Source organism: Cryptomeria japonica, chromosome 4 (genome assembly GCF_030272615.1).
Source record: "Cryptomeria japonica chromosome 4, Sugi_1.0, whole genome shotgun sequence".
Classification (NCBI taxonomy): Eukaryota; Viridiplantae; Streptophyta; class Pinopsida; order Cupressales; family Cupressaceae; genus Cryptomeria; species Cryptomeria japonica.
The window spans coordinates 739,148,293-739,165,079 of record NC_081408.1 but is presented as its reverse complement, the minus strand read 5'-3'; the positions used below and the strand labels follow the sequence as shown (position 1 = coordinate 739,165,079).

General features: G+C 38.5%; 1 protein-coding gene across 1 annotated transcript in view; it reads right to left on the bottom strand.

The window, feature by feature from the left end:
* Positions 1-12,074, bottom strand: part of LOC131027479 (uncharacterized) — a 66,623-nt gene extending 54,549 nt beyond the window's left edge. The window contains exon 1 of the mRNA XM_057957564.2: positions 11,508-12,074. Within this exon, the coding sequence (XP_057813547.2) occupies positions 11,508-12,074 (567 nt within the window). The remainder of the gene's footprint in view (positions 1-11,507) is intronic.
* Positions 12,075-16,787: the final 4,713 nt, after the last annotated feature.

Genomic DNA, 16,787 nt, shown 5'->3' with positions numbered 1-16,787 from the left:
CCCTTTGAAAGCAATGCCAAAGGTGCATATACATTGTCGATCATCAAATCTATTATTGTTGTCTTCAACATATCTGCAAATCTCATCTAAGCTTCTCCCCCCATGGAGTAGCCATCATTTCATCAATCCATAGTGAAAAGTGTTCAATAAGCATATTGGATTGATGCATCTCCTATATCCTAGTTTTTCTTTTATAGGGTTTTGACCCCTAATTTACCTATGAGGTACTCAAAGGTAGTCTTTGGCAATGGTTTTATGAAATTGTCTACTAGATGCTCTTTGCTTGTCACATACTCCATTATGACTTATTTTTTCACGTACTCTCTCCCTCAGAAAGTGATATTTCAATTCTATGTGTTTAGTTCTTGCATGTAATAGAATATTTTTTAAAATATTAATTGCATTTGTATTGTCATAATAAATAATCACCAGTTCAGACATATCTTGCTTAAAACCTTTCAACACATATCTCGTCTAGATTGCCTTTGTGCAATTCATAGATGTTGCAACATATTCTGCTTCAGCTATTGATTGTGATACACATGTTTTATTCTTACTTGTGCAAGCAACCAATCTACCTCCAAGAAGAAAATCTCCATCGGTAATGCTTTTCCGGTCATCAACATTGCCTTCCCAATCTGCATTAGTAAACACTTCCAAAGAAAAATCATTTTTATAAGGATAACATAAGCCATAATCCATTGTGCCTTTCAGATATCTTTATATCCTTTTCACTACTACCAAGTGAGTCTCCTTGGGATCCTTCTGAAATATAGCAACCAAACCAACAACATGTGCAATATCAAGCCTACTATGAACAACATAATGCAACTTACCAATCATGGACCTATATTCTTTTTCATCAACAAAGGGTGAATCATCCTATTTAGACAATTTACAACCTATCACCATCGGAGTACCAACTAGTTTACAATCCTCCATGCCAAATATTTTCAACACTTCCTTTACATACTTACTTTGATAGATAAATATTCCACCATCCAATTGTTGGACCTACAACTAAATGATAAACTGAATCTCACAAATAAGAGACATCTCAAATTATTTCTTCATCTCCTCAACAAAATCCATACATAAATCACCATCACTTCCAAATATTATACCATCTATAGATACTTCAGATATCAACACTCTGTATCCATCAGTCTTAAGATATATGTTACTGTCCTCACTGGTACACTGTAATCCTATCTTGATCAGGTGTGCATGCAATCTTTCATACCATTCTCTTGGTGCCTTCTTCAATCCATATAATGCCTTATGTAACTTTCAAACCATATCTTTATCCCCAGACAAAGAAAATCCATCTGATTGTTCTATGTACACTTCTTCCTCGAGGATAATGTTGGCATGATATGCATAACTGATGCAGATGAGGTGATGCAGTTGAAGATTGATGAATGAACCGGTAGAGGATAGAAGACTATTTGTGATGAAGAGATTGAGATTTTGTGATTAGATGACTTGATTAGTTATTTATGTTGTCATTGACGACAACTAATGATTAATGATGTTATTTGATGTTTGGTTTGTCATCTAAGTGATTTAGTCTACTAGAAATAGGGTTTACCGACAATATATAGAAGACTATGAAATAGGACTTTAACAAGTATATGCATAGATATTTAACTTGAAGCGGATGTTTGGTGATGATTGGTGATTTGTGGTTTGGAATGTAATCTTTTATCATGGAAATGAGTATCTGACCAGAACCACATCTTATGATGACTATCGTAAGGCATGTTTCAAATTTTTTATGAAGTTTTGCTAGGGTTTTAGAACCGGTGAATAAATCATCAAACCGGTAATGATTTTTGGTATGGCGGTGATCGACATCAAGTCTACATGTTGATGATAATGCGACACAAACCACATGAAATGTTTGAAAGATGTTTTGGTGCATTTGGAGAGCTAATTTCTTGGGAATGTGCAAAGTGCTTAGAGGAATGAGCTAAGGGTTTGAATTTGTACTAGATCAATGTGTTGTGATGACATGATCATTCAACGGTTGATATTGATTTGTAATTGATTGTAATGATCCATATAATGATCTGTAATGAGTTGTAAAGATCTGTGATGATCTATGATGTAGTTTAGGGTTTAGTGGCTGACCTAGTTGAAAGCATTATTTATGTTGGCTTAGTTGATGTTCATTGTGTCAGTGCTTAGAGAAGAGTGAGAATCCATATCAAAAAAGCATGAGATATTCTTGAGAGTTGTAGATAGTGTAGTATAACTAGATCTGATTTAGCAAACCAAGAAGTTCAAGTAACAGATCACTTTTTCATTGTTGTTTCCTAACAGTTGTAGTATATTAAATTCCTTAACCGGTTAGGTCATGACAGGCCTTAATCTTGTACATCCCCTAATAGGGTAAATCTCATAAAGAGTGGTAAATCTTCTCATGAGGTTGATCCTAATAGGTCATTAAGCTCCTAACTGGGCTGCACATCCAAATCCCTTAACTGGGTGACTCCTATCAGGGTTTGCTCCTAACAGGGTGTATTGTAAACTCATAATAGGGCATACTTAAAAATAGTACAAATCTTTGTGGGTACTAAATCCCATTGTGGTTTTTTTCCTATTTGGGTTTCCACGTCAAAAATATGGTGTGTTAGAGTAATGTTTTATTAGCTAAGAATTATTTATTTAATTATTAGTCTATTATACTCTATGCTTAAGCTAAACTTAGGAATCTTATAATTCTTTAGGGTTTTCTCCTTTAGGGTTTTGAGTATCCTTTTATAAGGATTATCTCTTTGTATTTTCATAACAATTGTAATTATTGAATTGCATTCTTGTTGCACAATCAATATGACTCCTCTTTTTTGGATCTCTGAATTCTGGCCTCCATAGTTTTTTTGCTTCTCTCTTTCTATGACAGGTTTGCATGCGGGTGATCTTTGGGAGTTGTAGAGTTGATTTTTCCTCAACTCCAATATGGTATTAGAGTTGTAGAGTTGATTTTTCCTCAACTCCAATATGGTATCAGAGCTCCAGATCTGCATGCCCTTGTTCTCTTCATGAGAGATTTTGGGCCTTGTTCTTCAGATCTGGGTATTTGGGGGGTTTATTTAGTTGTTTTTTTTTCATTTATGGGGTAGCTGATTTTTTGGTACATTTTAGTGCCAAAAGGACCTCACAGTTGGATTCAGAAGGTTGGTTCCATGGATTTTGATATAATTTGCCTATTTTCAGTGATAGGGGTATCTGGGGAATGATTTTGTATTGGCATGTTTTTCGAGGCACGAAAATCCATATGATTGTACCTGCAAATGCATCAGAAATTTTTTGTCAAAAAAATTAAAATAAAAATTATTATTATTATTATTATTTACCCTCTTTATGCCCTACAAGAGGGTTTTTTTTTCTTTTGACCGTAACTTGGTCATACGGAGGCACTTTTTCAAAAACCTTATATCGTCGGAAAGCTCTTTCCAAGCTCTATCCAAATTTGGAGGTTTGAACTTTTGATTTTACTTTTTTGATGACTTTTTTTTAATGTCAAAGCCAGAGGTTCCTTTTTTCTCTCTGGGATACATCACTTGAGCATTCAAACTTCGTTTTTCAAGAACTTTATATTGTTGGAAAGCTTGTTTTGTGTAATTTCCAGTCATATGAGTGTTCTTTTCAAGTTCTACTCTAGGTATATTTTATTCAATTTTTTTTTTTTTAGCACTCTGGTGAATATATTGGATGTTTTGGGTCCCGAGATCTCTTTCTTTGAGTAGAATGTCTTGTCTTTGGCTGTTCTTTATGTTTCCAGTCTTCTGTCTCTTTTGATCATTGTAGCATTTTATTTATGTAAACACACTAAGATAAAGTGCCACCATGCATTGTATACTTGAGATCTTGCATATCTTGTGTCTTATTGTACATGCACTACTTATAAAGTGCCATGGGGGGTTGATGTTTGCCTTTTTTGCCAGCTACTTTTGTCATATGAGTGTTCCTTCCATTACATTAGCCTCATGATATGTGTCAAGTGAGTTTTCCTTCCACAACACTATGTACTTTCTCTGCACCTTCAATGTTCCCAGTTCTTCATCTTGTTGTTCTTGTTGGCCATTCCTTTTTAGTGTACCTATCCCTCTCCATTTTCAACATTATGGGGAGGCTTGTCCTGTTGGTTCTAATGCTTCTTTGGTTCGATTGATCAACTCTTCAGGCTTTGGTGTTTCATGCCATCTGTATCTTTGAGTTTAGTTGTTTGCCTTTGTTTGCCATCCAATTCAAGTAGTGTCATTTGAGGGTACTCATGCAGATTAAAGTCTTTCTCTACCTAGTCATGTTCTATTTCAGTGGAGGTTCTTCAGATCAGTAGTTACTCTTTGACAATGTTTGCAACTATTTCATGCTTTAGTGGTGTTCTTCATGCTCTTGTTTTTGTTCCTATCTTCAAGAACACTCTTGTTTGGAGGCTTCTTAGTCCTTCACTTGAGCTTTCATCTCTTCTTGGAGAGGAGTTTTGTTCCCATATGGTTTTCTCCTTTTTCTCCACTTTACAGAGATTTTATTATACTTGGGTACCTCATCAGGCCTAGTTTTTGGGACCCATTATTCCTTTCCTGCATTTTTTTCATGTTGTTTTAGTCCTTAGTTTTTTTAGCTACTCCATAAGTTAATATTAAGGGGGGGTGTTAGAGTAATATTTTATTAGCTAATAATTATTTATTTAATTATAAGTCTATTATACTTTATGATTAAGCTAAACTTAGGAATCTTATAATTCTTTAGGGTTTTCTCCTTTAGAGTTTTGAGTATACTTTTATAAGAATTCTCTTTTTGTATTTTCATAATAACTCTAATTATTGAATTGTATTCTTGTTGCACAATCAATATGACTCCTTTTTTTTGGATCTCTGAATTCTGGCATCCATAGTTTTTTTGCTTCTCTCCTTCTATGACAAGTTTGCATGTAGGTGATCTTTGGGAGTTGTAGAGTTGATTTTTCCTCAACTCCAATATGGTGTTCATGTATGGAATTATTTTCATGTGATGTTATGGATTATCTTTAGTTTATTTATTATTTCTGAATACACCGATTATAGCAGTTTATCAGAGATTTATCAATGGTTGCCGGTATTGTTTAATGAATTGGCATATGTGGTAAATGAAGTTGGATTTATTGTAAGTTTGATTTGGATTTAAAGTTTCATATTGGTGTTAATACTGATTCACCCCCCCTTTTAGTATTAACTAGATCCTCATAGAATTAACATTAACATCCATCTCGTAGACCTTAAAGCCTTTAAATGCAACATAAGCAAGTAAAATTATTACTCCTTCCAATCTTTCCACTAGTGAAAAGGTTTCTCCATAAAATTCTCCTTCTTCTTGTGCATAGCCTTTGCATACCAACCTTTCTTTATTCCTCACAACCTTGCCTTCTTCATTCAATTTGTTTCTAAAGACCCATTCTTGTCTTCCGGTCTGGGAACAAGTGTCCATGTCTTTTTATTCTCTATCTGATCCAATTCCTCATTCATATCATTAATCCAATCATCATCCTTCAATGCCTCTCTTACTGTTTTAGGCTCAATAGTAGAAATCAAATATGAGTTTTCTCTGATTTTCCTTCTTGTTTGTACACCAACATTTTTATCTCCTATAATTTGTTCTTTTGAATTATTTAATCTAATATACCTTGGTATTACTAGCTTCAGTGTTGTGCCTTCTGCTTCATGTTGTTCATCTTCTTCATCACTTTCTTCATTTGCTGATTGAGCACCTATTTCTGCATTTTCCTTCTCAACATTCTTTTGTACTTCTTGTTCAATAAACACAAGTTTTATCTTTATCTTTCTTAGGTTTAGATCTACTGGTCTCATCATATTTATTAGAGAGTTCATCTACCTTCACATTTTCACCCTCAATGATCCTTTTTGTTCTCTTGTTATAACATTTGAAATCCTTACTCTTTGTAGAGTAACCAAGAAAAATACCTTCATCACACTTTGCATCAAACTTTCCAATGAAATAATCACGTTTAATGAAACATCTACTCCCAAAACTTTTAAATTAACTTACATTAGGAGTCTTGCTATGCCATAATTCATAAGTTTTTTTGTTGTTACCTCTCTTGATAAGTACTCGGTTCAAAGTGTAAACAACAGTGCTAACTGCTTCTCTCCAAAACATTTTCGGTACTTCACCTTGAATCAACATGGTTCTAGCAACTTCAATAATTGTTCTATTCATTCTCTCTTCTATCCCATTCTATTATGGAGTTCTAGGAGCTGACATTTGCCTCTTGATTCCCTGTTCATCACAAAACTTCACAAACTCATCATAAGTAAATTCTCCTCTCTGGTCAGATCTCAAACATTTCAAATTCTTCCCAGTTTCTTTCTCAACTAAAGCTTTGAATGCTTTGAATTTACTGATTTCTTTAGACTTTTCTCTTAGAAAAGTTACCCAAATCATCTTGGAAAAATTATTAGTGAAAATCATGAAATATCTATCACCATAATAGCTCTTAGTCCTCATAGGACCACAAAGATCAGTATGAACCAAATCTAGAATATTTTCTGAAGAGAAAGAGTTACTCTTAAAAGATACATGTCATCTTACCCATTTGACAGTCCTTACATAACACATTATCTGGTTTAACAAGCTGGGGCAAACCTATCACAATAATTGATTTACTAACCTTTATCAAATTGTCAAAATTCACACGACAAAAACTCTTGTGCCATAACTAGTTGTCTTCAATCTTTTCCACCAAACAACTATTCACATTAGTATTTAGATGAAAAAGATTACCTCTTGTCTTCTTTACAGTAGCAATCAATTCTCCATTACTTCCAAGAATCATGCACACTCCACTTTTAAATTCTAGAAGATATCCCTTATCATTTAATTGACCAAAACTCAAAAGGTTATGTTTTAATCCATCAACCCAAAAGAAATCATCTACATTACTTTTTCCATTCAATGAAATAGTTCCTTTACCTTTAACCATGCAGGGTGAGTTGTTACCAAACCTTACTACACCGCCATCAAATTCTTCAAGAGATAAGAAATTGTTTCTATCATCGGTTATGTGGTATGAGAAACCACTATCTATTATCCATTCATCACTGCTATCTATGTGAGACACCAATGCCTTTTCATCATTCAGATCTCCCTTCACAGCAACAAAGACTATCTCCTCATTATCATCTTTTTCTGATTCTTCATCAGTTACTCCTTCATCAATTGCAACATAACAATGTTTATGTCCTTTTCCTTTAAATTTCCTAAACTTTACCTTTTTATTACCATTAGGATAATTTGCAGCAGTTTGTTCAATCTTATTGTAGGAAAAACACTTAAGAGTAAGTTTACCTTTGTACTTATCAGTGCCTCTAGGAAATATTTTAGCCAATAGTGCTTCAAGTTCCATCAAATGATCTTCATCATCACCAGCACCTCTTCTACCACTATGAATAGACCTGGAGTCATGATTATGACAAATATGATAAACTTATAAGGCACTAAGAGGCAATGGTGATTCAATGCAAGCAAAAATAATATGAATCTGATCACCAACTTAAACAACTTAAAACTTAACAAGCATAAGAGGAATATCACCACGTAAGCTAATGCCCAATAAAAAAAATTCCACATAATACAAGAGATTTATATGTGGAAACCTAAAATGGAAAAACCATGGTGGGAGTTGATACCCACAAGATTCACTATCTGCAAAATAGAAATCTTGACTGGTTAAGGTCTTACAAATATGCCCTATTAGGAGCAGACCCTATTAGGAGCAGACGGTTAAGGGATTTAATATGATGAGCCCTATTAGGAGATTTTCCCTATTAGGAGAAACCTCTCAAGAGGATTTAAGACTTTGATATAGAGCTATCCTATTAGGAGATTTGCAAATTAAGGCCTGCCAGGACCTACCCGGTTAGAGGATTTTACTGCTGCAAACTCTAAGGAAAACAATAGTCAAGTGATCTTCATATAACACCTCTGTGTCTAATAGGATCTACTTCAGATCCTCAAAACTTCAACAACACATCAATATAGAGCTTCACTAATCACTTCACAATCAAATTCACATCCTTTGCTAATGTTCTCACAATCTTCATACACACACTAACTTGATACCTCATCACACTTTTTATAAACATCTCTTAGTCGGCTACAACCTTGGAACAATTTCCTAGGTTCAATGAATCTAGACATTCTTAAATTTAACTCTTTACTTATGTCGTCACCAACATAAGAGATAAAACACAAGACATAATTTGTGTCGGTTTACCGATCATAGTGACTTTATCACTATCGGTTAAGTGTTCTTCCAGATAGCCTACTTTGTACATCAAATCTTGATCATCCTATTAAATCTTCTAATGCAGTGATGAATATAACACCAAATACCTCTCTCTATCACTCCTATAAAACTACATCATCCAACTCTTTATCAATCACCTGTACCGATTGTATGAATGCAACTTTGTTCCCATTTACCAGTTGAGGACCTATATGTTGGTTCACTGGTAAACCATATTTTCTACTAGTTATGCTTTACTGGTTGGCCTAATAGACTTAGATGACTATCAAAACATAGTTGCCATCAATGACAACATAAAACAAGTCATCAATCAACTCTTTACATCAAAACATCATCATCAAGCCAACAAAATATCATTTCCTTTCTTCACAAATGTACTGGTTATAGAAGCTTTAAAAGCAGATTCAGACGGTTTTGAAATACTATTATCAAAGTTATTTAACTCAAATGCAGTCAAATTTCCAATAATAGAATCAACAATGACTTTATCTTTACAAATAGATCTCAGTTCTTGAATTGCAGAAACTCTAATATCATATTGTGGTAGGAGACTTCTAAGAATTTTACTAACAACAACATCATCATCAATCTTACCTCCAACACTCTTAATACCACCTACAAATTCTTTAATCCTTTGACCATATTGTGCAATGTTCTCACCATCAACCATTTCATGTCATCAAATTTGCCTCTTAAACATTTCTCTTTTGCTCTTTGTACATGTTTATCTTGTCCATAAAATTGTCTAATTTCTCCCATACCTCGAATGCAATTTCTAACCCATAAACATCTATATACCCAAAATTAGATAAAGTACTTACAATTGCTCCCAAGGCTCGAATGTTTTCTTGTTGTTATTTAAGCTCATCCAGTGTTAAGGGACTAGTAGTAGGAGCAACATACTTGTTTACCACATGATTCCAATACTGAGCACCCAATCCTTTGATGCATATCTTCATTAGGTCTTTCCATATCTAGTGGTTGTCCTTGGTAAACTTGGGACCATCCTTCTTCATCATATTTCTTCAAGATCTTTCCCTCAAGCTGTTAAGATTTATGCACATAGAGGTTCAAGGCTCTGATACCAATTGTTAATATGAGAGGATCCAATTAATACTGAGAGGGGGGGTGAATCAGTATTAATACTAATTTCAAACTTTAACTTTAACTGATAAAACTTCACCAAATCAACACAAACAAGTAATAAACTATTTATCATTACTGGTAATCACTGATATTCAACTGGTATACTTATTCATCAGAACTTCTCATTAAGTGTTCATCAACATGCATAAACTGAAAGTAAATCAAATCAACACATCAAAAACATTCACCACATGAACACCAAAATTTTCATGTGGAAACCCAAATAGGGAAAAACCAAGGTGGGAATTGGTACCCATAAAAATTGTGCACTCTTTTGGAATGCACCATGTTAGGAGCCTAGCCCAGTTAGGAGCTTACAAAGATGCCCTATTATGATCACACCTTGTTAGAAGTCACCCGGTTAAGGGATTTAGATGATGAGCCCTGTTAGGATCTTTGATTCTTTTAGGATCAACCTCGCAAGAGGATTTAGAACTTAGATGTTGAGCCACCCTGTTAGGAGATTTACAATGTAAGGCCTGTTAGGACCTACTCGGTTAAGCGATTTTGATTGTTGCAAATATTAAGAAACAATAGTGAATGATTTGGATATAGCACTTAACTTCTTGCTTGATCAAATCCAATTCTGCTCCAAATCTACTACACTCTGGCAGATCTCTCACACTCTGGTTCGGCTTCACACTCTTCTCAAAACCACCGACACAACAAACATCAACTAAACTGACATAAATAACCTTTACAACTAGGTTAGTTACTAAACCCTAGATACATCAAGAATTTACAATATAGATCATCTTAGATCATATCAAATCATCATATAGATCATTACAACATTTTACAAGACAGTATCAACCATTGAGTGATCGTAACTCATCAAAGTAACTTGATCTGATACAAAGTCAAACCCTTAGAACACTCTTCTAAGCACTTCACTATTTCCCAAGAAATTCCATCCTCAAAAGAACCAAAATAGCAATTCATCGATCTACGTGGGTTGGGCCATGTCACCACTAACATTTTAACTTGATGTAGATCATCGCCAAACCAAAAATCATTACCGATTAAGAAAATTCTTTACCGGTCATTAAACCCTTCTTAAACCCTAGCAAAAACAACAATCATAAACATGACTTCCGGTAACCAAAACATAATGTGGTTTTGGTTAGATACATATTACAATGATACTGTTGGTGTAAATAATTATTCATCATGGATATTATTACACTTACTTAAGTTTACTTAGGATAATGCATTACATAGTAGTTTGGATATGAGACACTTGGGTGTTTGTGCCTCATTGGGATAGTGTGTGTAGGAGAAATTCCACCTCTTATGGTGTTGATCTTGTTATTACACTATCATATCCACTTATTGTGGAGTGATAATTCCACCTTCGGTGGGTGATCCACCTCATGTGGAATATTATATTATTTCTCCTACCTACCCACACCTATTTCCTACCTACCCTTGTTTCTCATTGAGCCACTTGTCATATTTGTGTGCTCATACATCCATATGGCCTTGCCTATATAAGCAGGCCTCTATTCATTGTATTGGTTAATCCAGTTGATCATTTTTATATTGATGAGAATACAGTTTGTTCTTGTCATTCTATTGTCTCTTTTATGCTTTTCATTGTGCCCTTGATCTTGGCAAAATCCAACATGGTATCAGAGCTATTGGGGCTTCGTTGATCAGTTTTTGGAGACATCGTGGAAGGCTTCTATTTTCGGATTTGGGGATCTTCATTTTTTGGAGGCATCATACAGCGATTTGGACATCACCGTTGAATCCGGGAGGCCATTTCCATAAATTTTGACTATAAAGTCGACCTATTTTGGTGAGGAAAAATTTTTTCCCCAATTTTGCTTATCGTACGGATTTTTCGAATATTCATTATATTTTTCAAAAAAAAAAATTTTCTTTATTCTGAAAATTGTTTCAAAAAAATCAAAAAAAAAATTGAAAAATTGAAAAATTCGAGCAAAAAATTGAAAAGCAAAAAAAAAATCAAAAAAAAAATACATTTTGGGGGGTCCGCAGACCCCCCCCCGTGCAGCGTGTCCCTGCAGGTGCGCAGAAACCGTACCTGTGCCGCAGACGCCGTGCTCCGTGCCTGACAGCGCCCGTACACGCCGTCGACCGTGCCGTGCGCCGTCTGTCCCCTCCTCCCGGCAGTGCCCTCCGCCCGTTCTGCGACGCCGGCCGACTGTACCAGACACCTCCCGCAGCACGCGCTACCGCCCTCGGCCGCCGCTCCGGCTCCTGCGCCACCGACCGCCTCCCGGCCTGCGGCGCCGCCTCCCGTCCCGGCTCTGCTGCAGCGCCTCCTCGGCGCCCCCTCCCGGCCTACGGCGCCGCCTCCCGTGCAGCTCCCGGCTCGTCCAGCTGCTCCGCCACCCTCCGCTCCGGCGTCACCAGCGGCGCCCCCAGCCCGCCTCCCGGGTCTTCCTTCGGCGCCGCTCCGAGCCCGCGTCCGCTCCGGCCTCGGCTTAATTCCTCTCGCCGCTCCCCTGCTCTGCGCAGCCACGCGGACACCAGTCCCGAAGACCGGAGGACCATGCCCGCCACGTGGCAGGCGGCCAGTGGCCCGTGGATAAACACATCCGGACACGCAGGCAACCGTACGCACAGTCAGCAGTACGGACGCACACATCAGCCTGCACAGTCATCATTTCCGTACAGTACGGACTGCACAGTCAGCAGGCCGAGTCATCCGTCCGTACAGTACGGACGCCCAGTCAGCCAGGCAGCGAAGTTTTCGTGACGGTCATACGGCCGTCAAATTTAACACAGTGTTTTGCTGACGTCAGCGCCACATCAGCATTTTTTGAAAATTTTTAAACCCCTCTCCATTGGGCTTTTCAGTTTTGCAGTCCAACTTTGGAAGGCCATATCTTGCTCATTTTTGCTCCTTTTTTGGTGCAATTTTTTTTGAAATGGGCTAAAATTTCGTGATCTTCGCAGTGGTGTGGTTATTTTCTGATTTTGATGCACAGGTTTTTCGGAATTTTCGGATTCTCTCAGCTGTACCTGTCCAATCCTCAATTCTGCAACTTCAAAGGCCTCGTTTGAGCTCATACGACCTCCTTTTCAGGTGCCATTTTTTTTGAAAGTACTTATTTTTTCGTCTACTTTCAGAATCTATGATCAGATTTCAGAGATTTTGAGTGAAAATTGTACTTTCAGATATTGGTCTTATTTGGCCTATTAGGTACTTGTAAATTGCTTGGATCTTAGCTAGATCTCTTGCATTTTCAGTTGAGTCTCTTTTGGCCTTCTTGAGGCAGTTGTAAAATTGTAAATCAGAAGTCCACTTTGCCATTTTTTGCAAGTGGCCCATTGTATACGCACTACTTATAAAGTGCCAAAATCATCACATTTGGGGGGGTTCTTTGATTGAGTGAATTTGGGGGGGTGTCTTGTGTGATTGCGCCTCTTTTGTGCTCTTTCCATTCTTGTTGCAATGAGTCCTAATAAGTTTCCACCATTAACTCCACATAATTATGCATCATGGAAAATTAAAGTATGGAGTAAACTAATGGAAAAGGGTCTCACACACTACATAGATGGAACAATAACAACACCACCTGATCCTAAGGCTGATCCAAATGCTCACTTAGAATGGCTCACTAAGAATTGCATGGCTCTTGGAACCTTACGCAAGTATGTATCAGATGACCTCATTTTCCACATTGAGAAGTGTAAAACAATCAAAGAGGCTTGGGATATGTTTCAGAAATTGTATGGACAAGTTGATGAAATCAGAGGCTACCAGATTGATAATGAGCTCACCAACTTAGATCCCAAGAATTTTGATACAATCCAAGATTATGTAACCAAAGCAAATGAGCTAAGAGCAAAGCTAAAGGATTGTGGAATAGACAAAAAGGATGCTCAATTGATATTCAACTTGTTGGACAAGCTTGCACCAGAGTATGCAGCATTTGTATCAAGCTTCCAAACTCATCGTTTGACAGTGGGGAGTTCTTATGTTATGCCTTCTTTTGAAGCTTTCACAGAAATGTTGATATTAGAACAATCCAAGTTGTTGAACATGGGGCTTCTCAAGTCCTCAAAGTCCAAGGCTTTGGTGGCAAATCAAGGAAATCAAGGAAGTCAAGGCAAAAATTCCAACAAGAAGAAGAAGCAATCTAGGTCTCAACCACAACAAGAAAAGGGACAATCATCCTCTCCATCACAAGGCAATCAACAATCCTCTTCCAAGAAGGGGACAACACCTAAGAAGGATAAACCAACTTGTGCATATTGCAAAAAGTATGGTCATGATGAGCATCGATGCCACGCAAAGCAAGTTGATGAGTTAACCAATCTTCTCAAGAAAAACAACATCAACTTGCCATCCGCCTACACAAAGAAGGATTCATCTTCTTCCTCCTCACAGTCAAAAGGAAAAGGGCAAGCATTTGTGGCTAAAACAGGTTCTTCACAGCAATGGATACTTGACTCGGGTGCCTCCTATCACATGGGTTCTACAAAGGAGCAGTTTTCTTCATTAGAGCCATCTAAGGTACCTCACATTTACATAGGTGATGATACACAAGTAGAGGTTGAAGGGAAAGGTTCAGTTGACATGGATGATGGAACATTTGAGAATGTTCTCTATGTTCCTAACTTGTCTACCAACCTTCTCTCCATCTACCAAATCACTCACTATGGGAATGGGAAAAAGGTTGAGTTTACACCAGATTCAGTTGTGGTAAAAGAACTTGATGATGATGCCTTGGTAGCAGTGGGACAAGTCAATGACAACTCAAGGCTTTACTCATTTTCCCACTTTGTGCCACGTTCACCTTCTAGGGCCTTGCTTACTCATTCAAATTCAGAAAGTAAGCTATGGCATGAGCGGTTTGGTCACCTCAACTACCGCTATCTACAGCAGCTCAGCACTAAAGACATGGTCACAGGTCTTCCTCGAATCAGCTTTTCAGAGGGTGTATGTTCAGGTTGTTCCATGGGCAAGCATCCCGAAGAGAAATTTGATAAAGAGAAAACTTGGAGAGCTTTGGAAGTTCTTCAACTTGTTCACAGTGATGTAGCAGGTCCATTTCCAGCACCTTCATTTAGTAAGGCCCGCTATGTTCTTACCTTCATTGATGACTACTCCCGCTTCACTTGGGTCTACTTTCTCATTCATAAGAGTGAAGTATTTGACAGATTTCAGGACTTCAAGGCTCGTGTGGAAAAGCAATCAGGGAAAGTGATCAAGATTCTTCGTACAGATAATGGCAGGGAATATGTGAACAAGAGACTTGAGGACTTTTGTACATTTGAGGGGATTGATCTTCAGCATTCTGTTGCATACACTCCACAGCAGAATGGGGTTGCAGAACGCAAGAATCGAACTCTCAAAGAAATGGCTAGCTGTATGATTCATGCACGTTCTCTTGATCCCGCCTTTTGGGCAGAGGCTATCAGTTGTGCCACACACATCCAGAATCGGGTTCCTCACAAAGCTTTACAAGGTATTACTCCTTTTGAAGCTTGGGTTGGTAGGAAACCGATTGTTAGACATTTCAGAGTCTTTGGGTGTCCAGCATGGGCTCGCATTCCGCCACAGAAACGCAAGGCATTGGAACCACAGAGTCGGCCTTGCATATTTGTTGGATATCCTGAGGGTGTTAAGGCATACAGATTGATGGATCCAGAGACACATGAGGTATTCATTGAGAGGAGTGTTCACTTTGAGGAAAGCTCTCCTAGCTTAGCCTCTCTACCTCCTCCACCTTCCTCCATTGTGGATGGAGATGTTAGTGATTCAGATGATGAGACTCCCTCAACTCCGACTCGCAGGGTTACACCTCCGCAGGGTCCATTTGTAGTTGAGGTGCCTCATTCTCCACCTCCACCTAGACCTCGTTGGGCTCGACAGACACTTGAGTCCGCGGGTTCTCTTGTTGGGGATCCTTTGGATACACGGAGAACACGATCACAACATCAGGATCATCCACATGCATTTATTGCTACCGCTTCCGATCCACAGACATTCAGGGAAGCATCAGGGGTTCCTGAGTGGGACCAAGCTATGGAGGAAGAGTATAGTTCCTTAATGAGGAACAACACATGGGATCTAGTACATCTCCCTAAGGGGAGAAAGATGGTTCGATGTAAGTGGATCTATCGGACCAAGTTTGCAGCGGATGGAAGTGTGGATAAGTATAAGGCTCGGCTTGTTGCCAAAGGTTTCTCGCAGGTTGCAGGTGTTGACTATACTGAGACCTTTGCACCCGTAGCTAAGATGAACTCCATTCGTTTGACACTTGCTATAGCTGCAGCTCATGGTTGGGCTGTACATCAGATGGATGTGAAGAGTGCCTTTCTTCATGGTGATCTAGATGAGGAGATTTATATGGAGCAGCCACAGGGTTTCATCCAGGATACTTCTTTGGTTTGCAGATTGAGGAAATCTATCTATGGCCTTAAGCAGGCCCCCAGGGCTTGGTATGCCAAGATGGATTCCTTTCTACTCTCTGCAGGTTTCACCAGATGTCATTCCGATCCGAATGTCTACATTTTGCGACAGGACGACTCTCACTTGATACTTGTGCTCTATGTTGATGACTTGATCATTACAGGGAGTACTTCATCCATCATTAGCAGGGTCAAATCTGCTTTGCATGACAGATTTTCTATGACTGACTTGGGTCTTTTGCACTACTTTCTCGGGATTGAGATTTCACAGTCATCTTCCGGGATTACTCTATCACAGCCCAAGTATGCTCTTGATCTACTTGCACGCTTTCATATGGCTGATTGTAAGCCTGCCCCGACTCCCTTTCTTTCAGGAGTCAAGCTTGAGGCTCAGTGTTCTTCTCCACTAGTTGATGCCACTTTGTATCGTCAGCTTGTGGGTAGTCTCATCTACTTGACTCATACACGCCCTGATATTTCATTTGCAGTTGGCATGGTTTCCCGCTTCATGCAGGAACCACATGAGCTTCATTGGAAAGCCGCCAAACGCATTCTACATTACATCCAGGGTACACATCACTATGGGATTCACTATGCAGCAGGCACAGGACTTCGCTTGGTTGGTTACACAGACTCCGATTGGGCTGGCGATCTAGTTGATCGTAAGTCTACTTCTGGTTACAGTTTTCACCTTGGTTCGGGCCCCATTTGTTGGCAGAGCAAGAAGCAACATGCTATTGCTCTCTCTTCGACTGAGGCTGAGTATCGAGGCGCTGTTAACGCAGCGACTGAGACCATTTGGCTCCAGCAGATTCTCACAGAGTTTGGATTCACTACTCCACGGCCGACAGTCCTACATTGCGACAATCAGAGTGCCATTGCCATCTCGAAGAACCCGGTCCAGCACCAGCGGACCAAACACATCGAGATTCATATG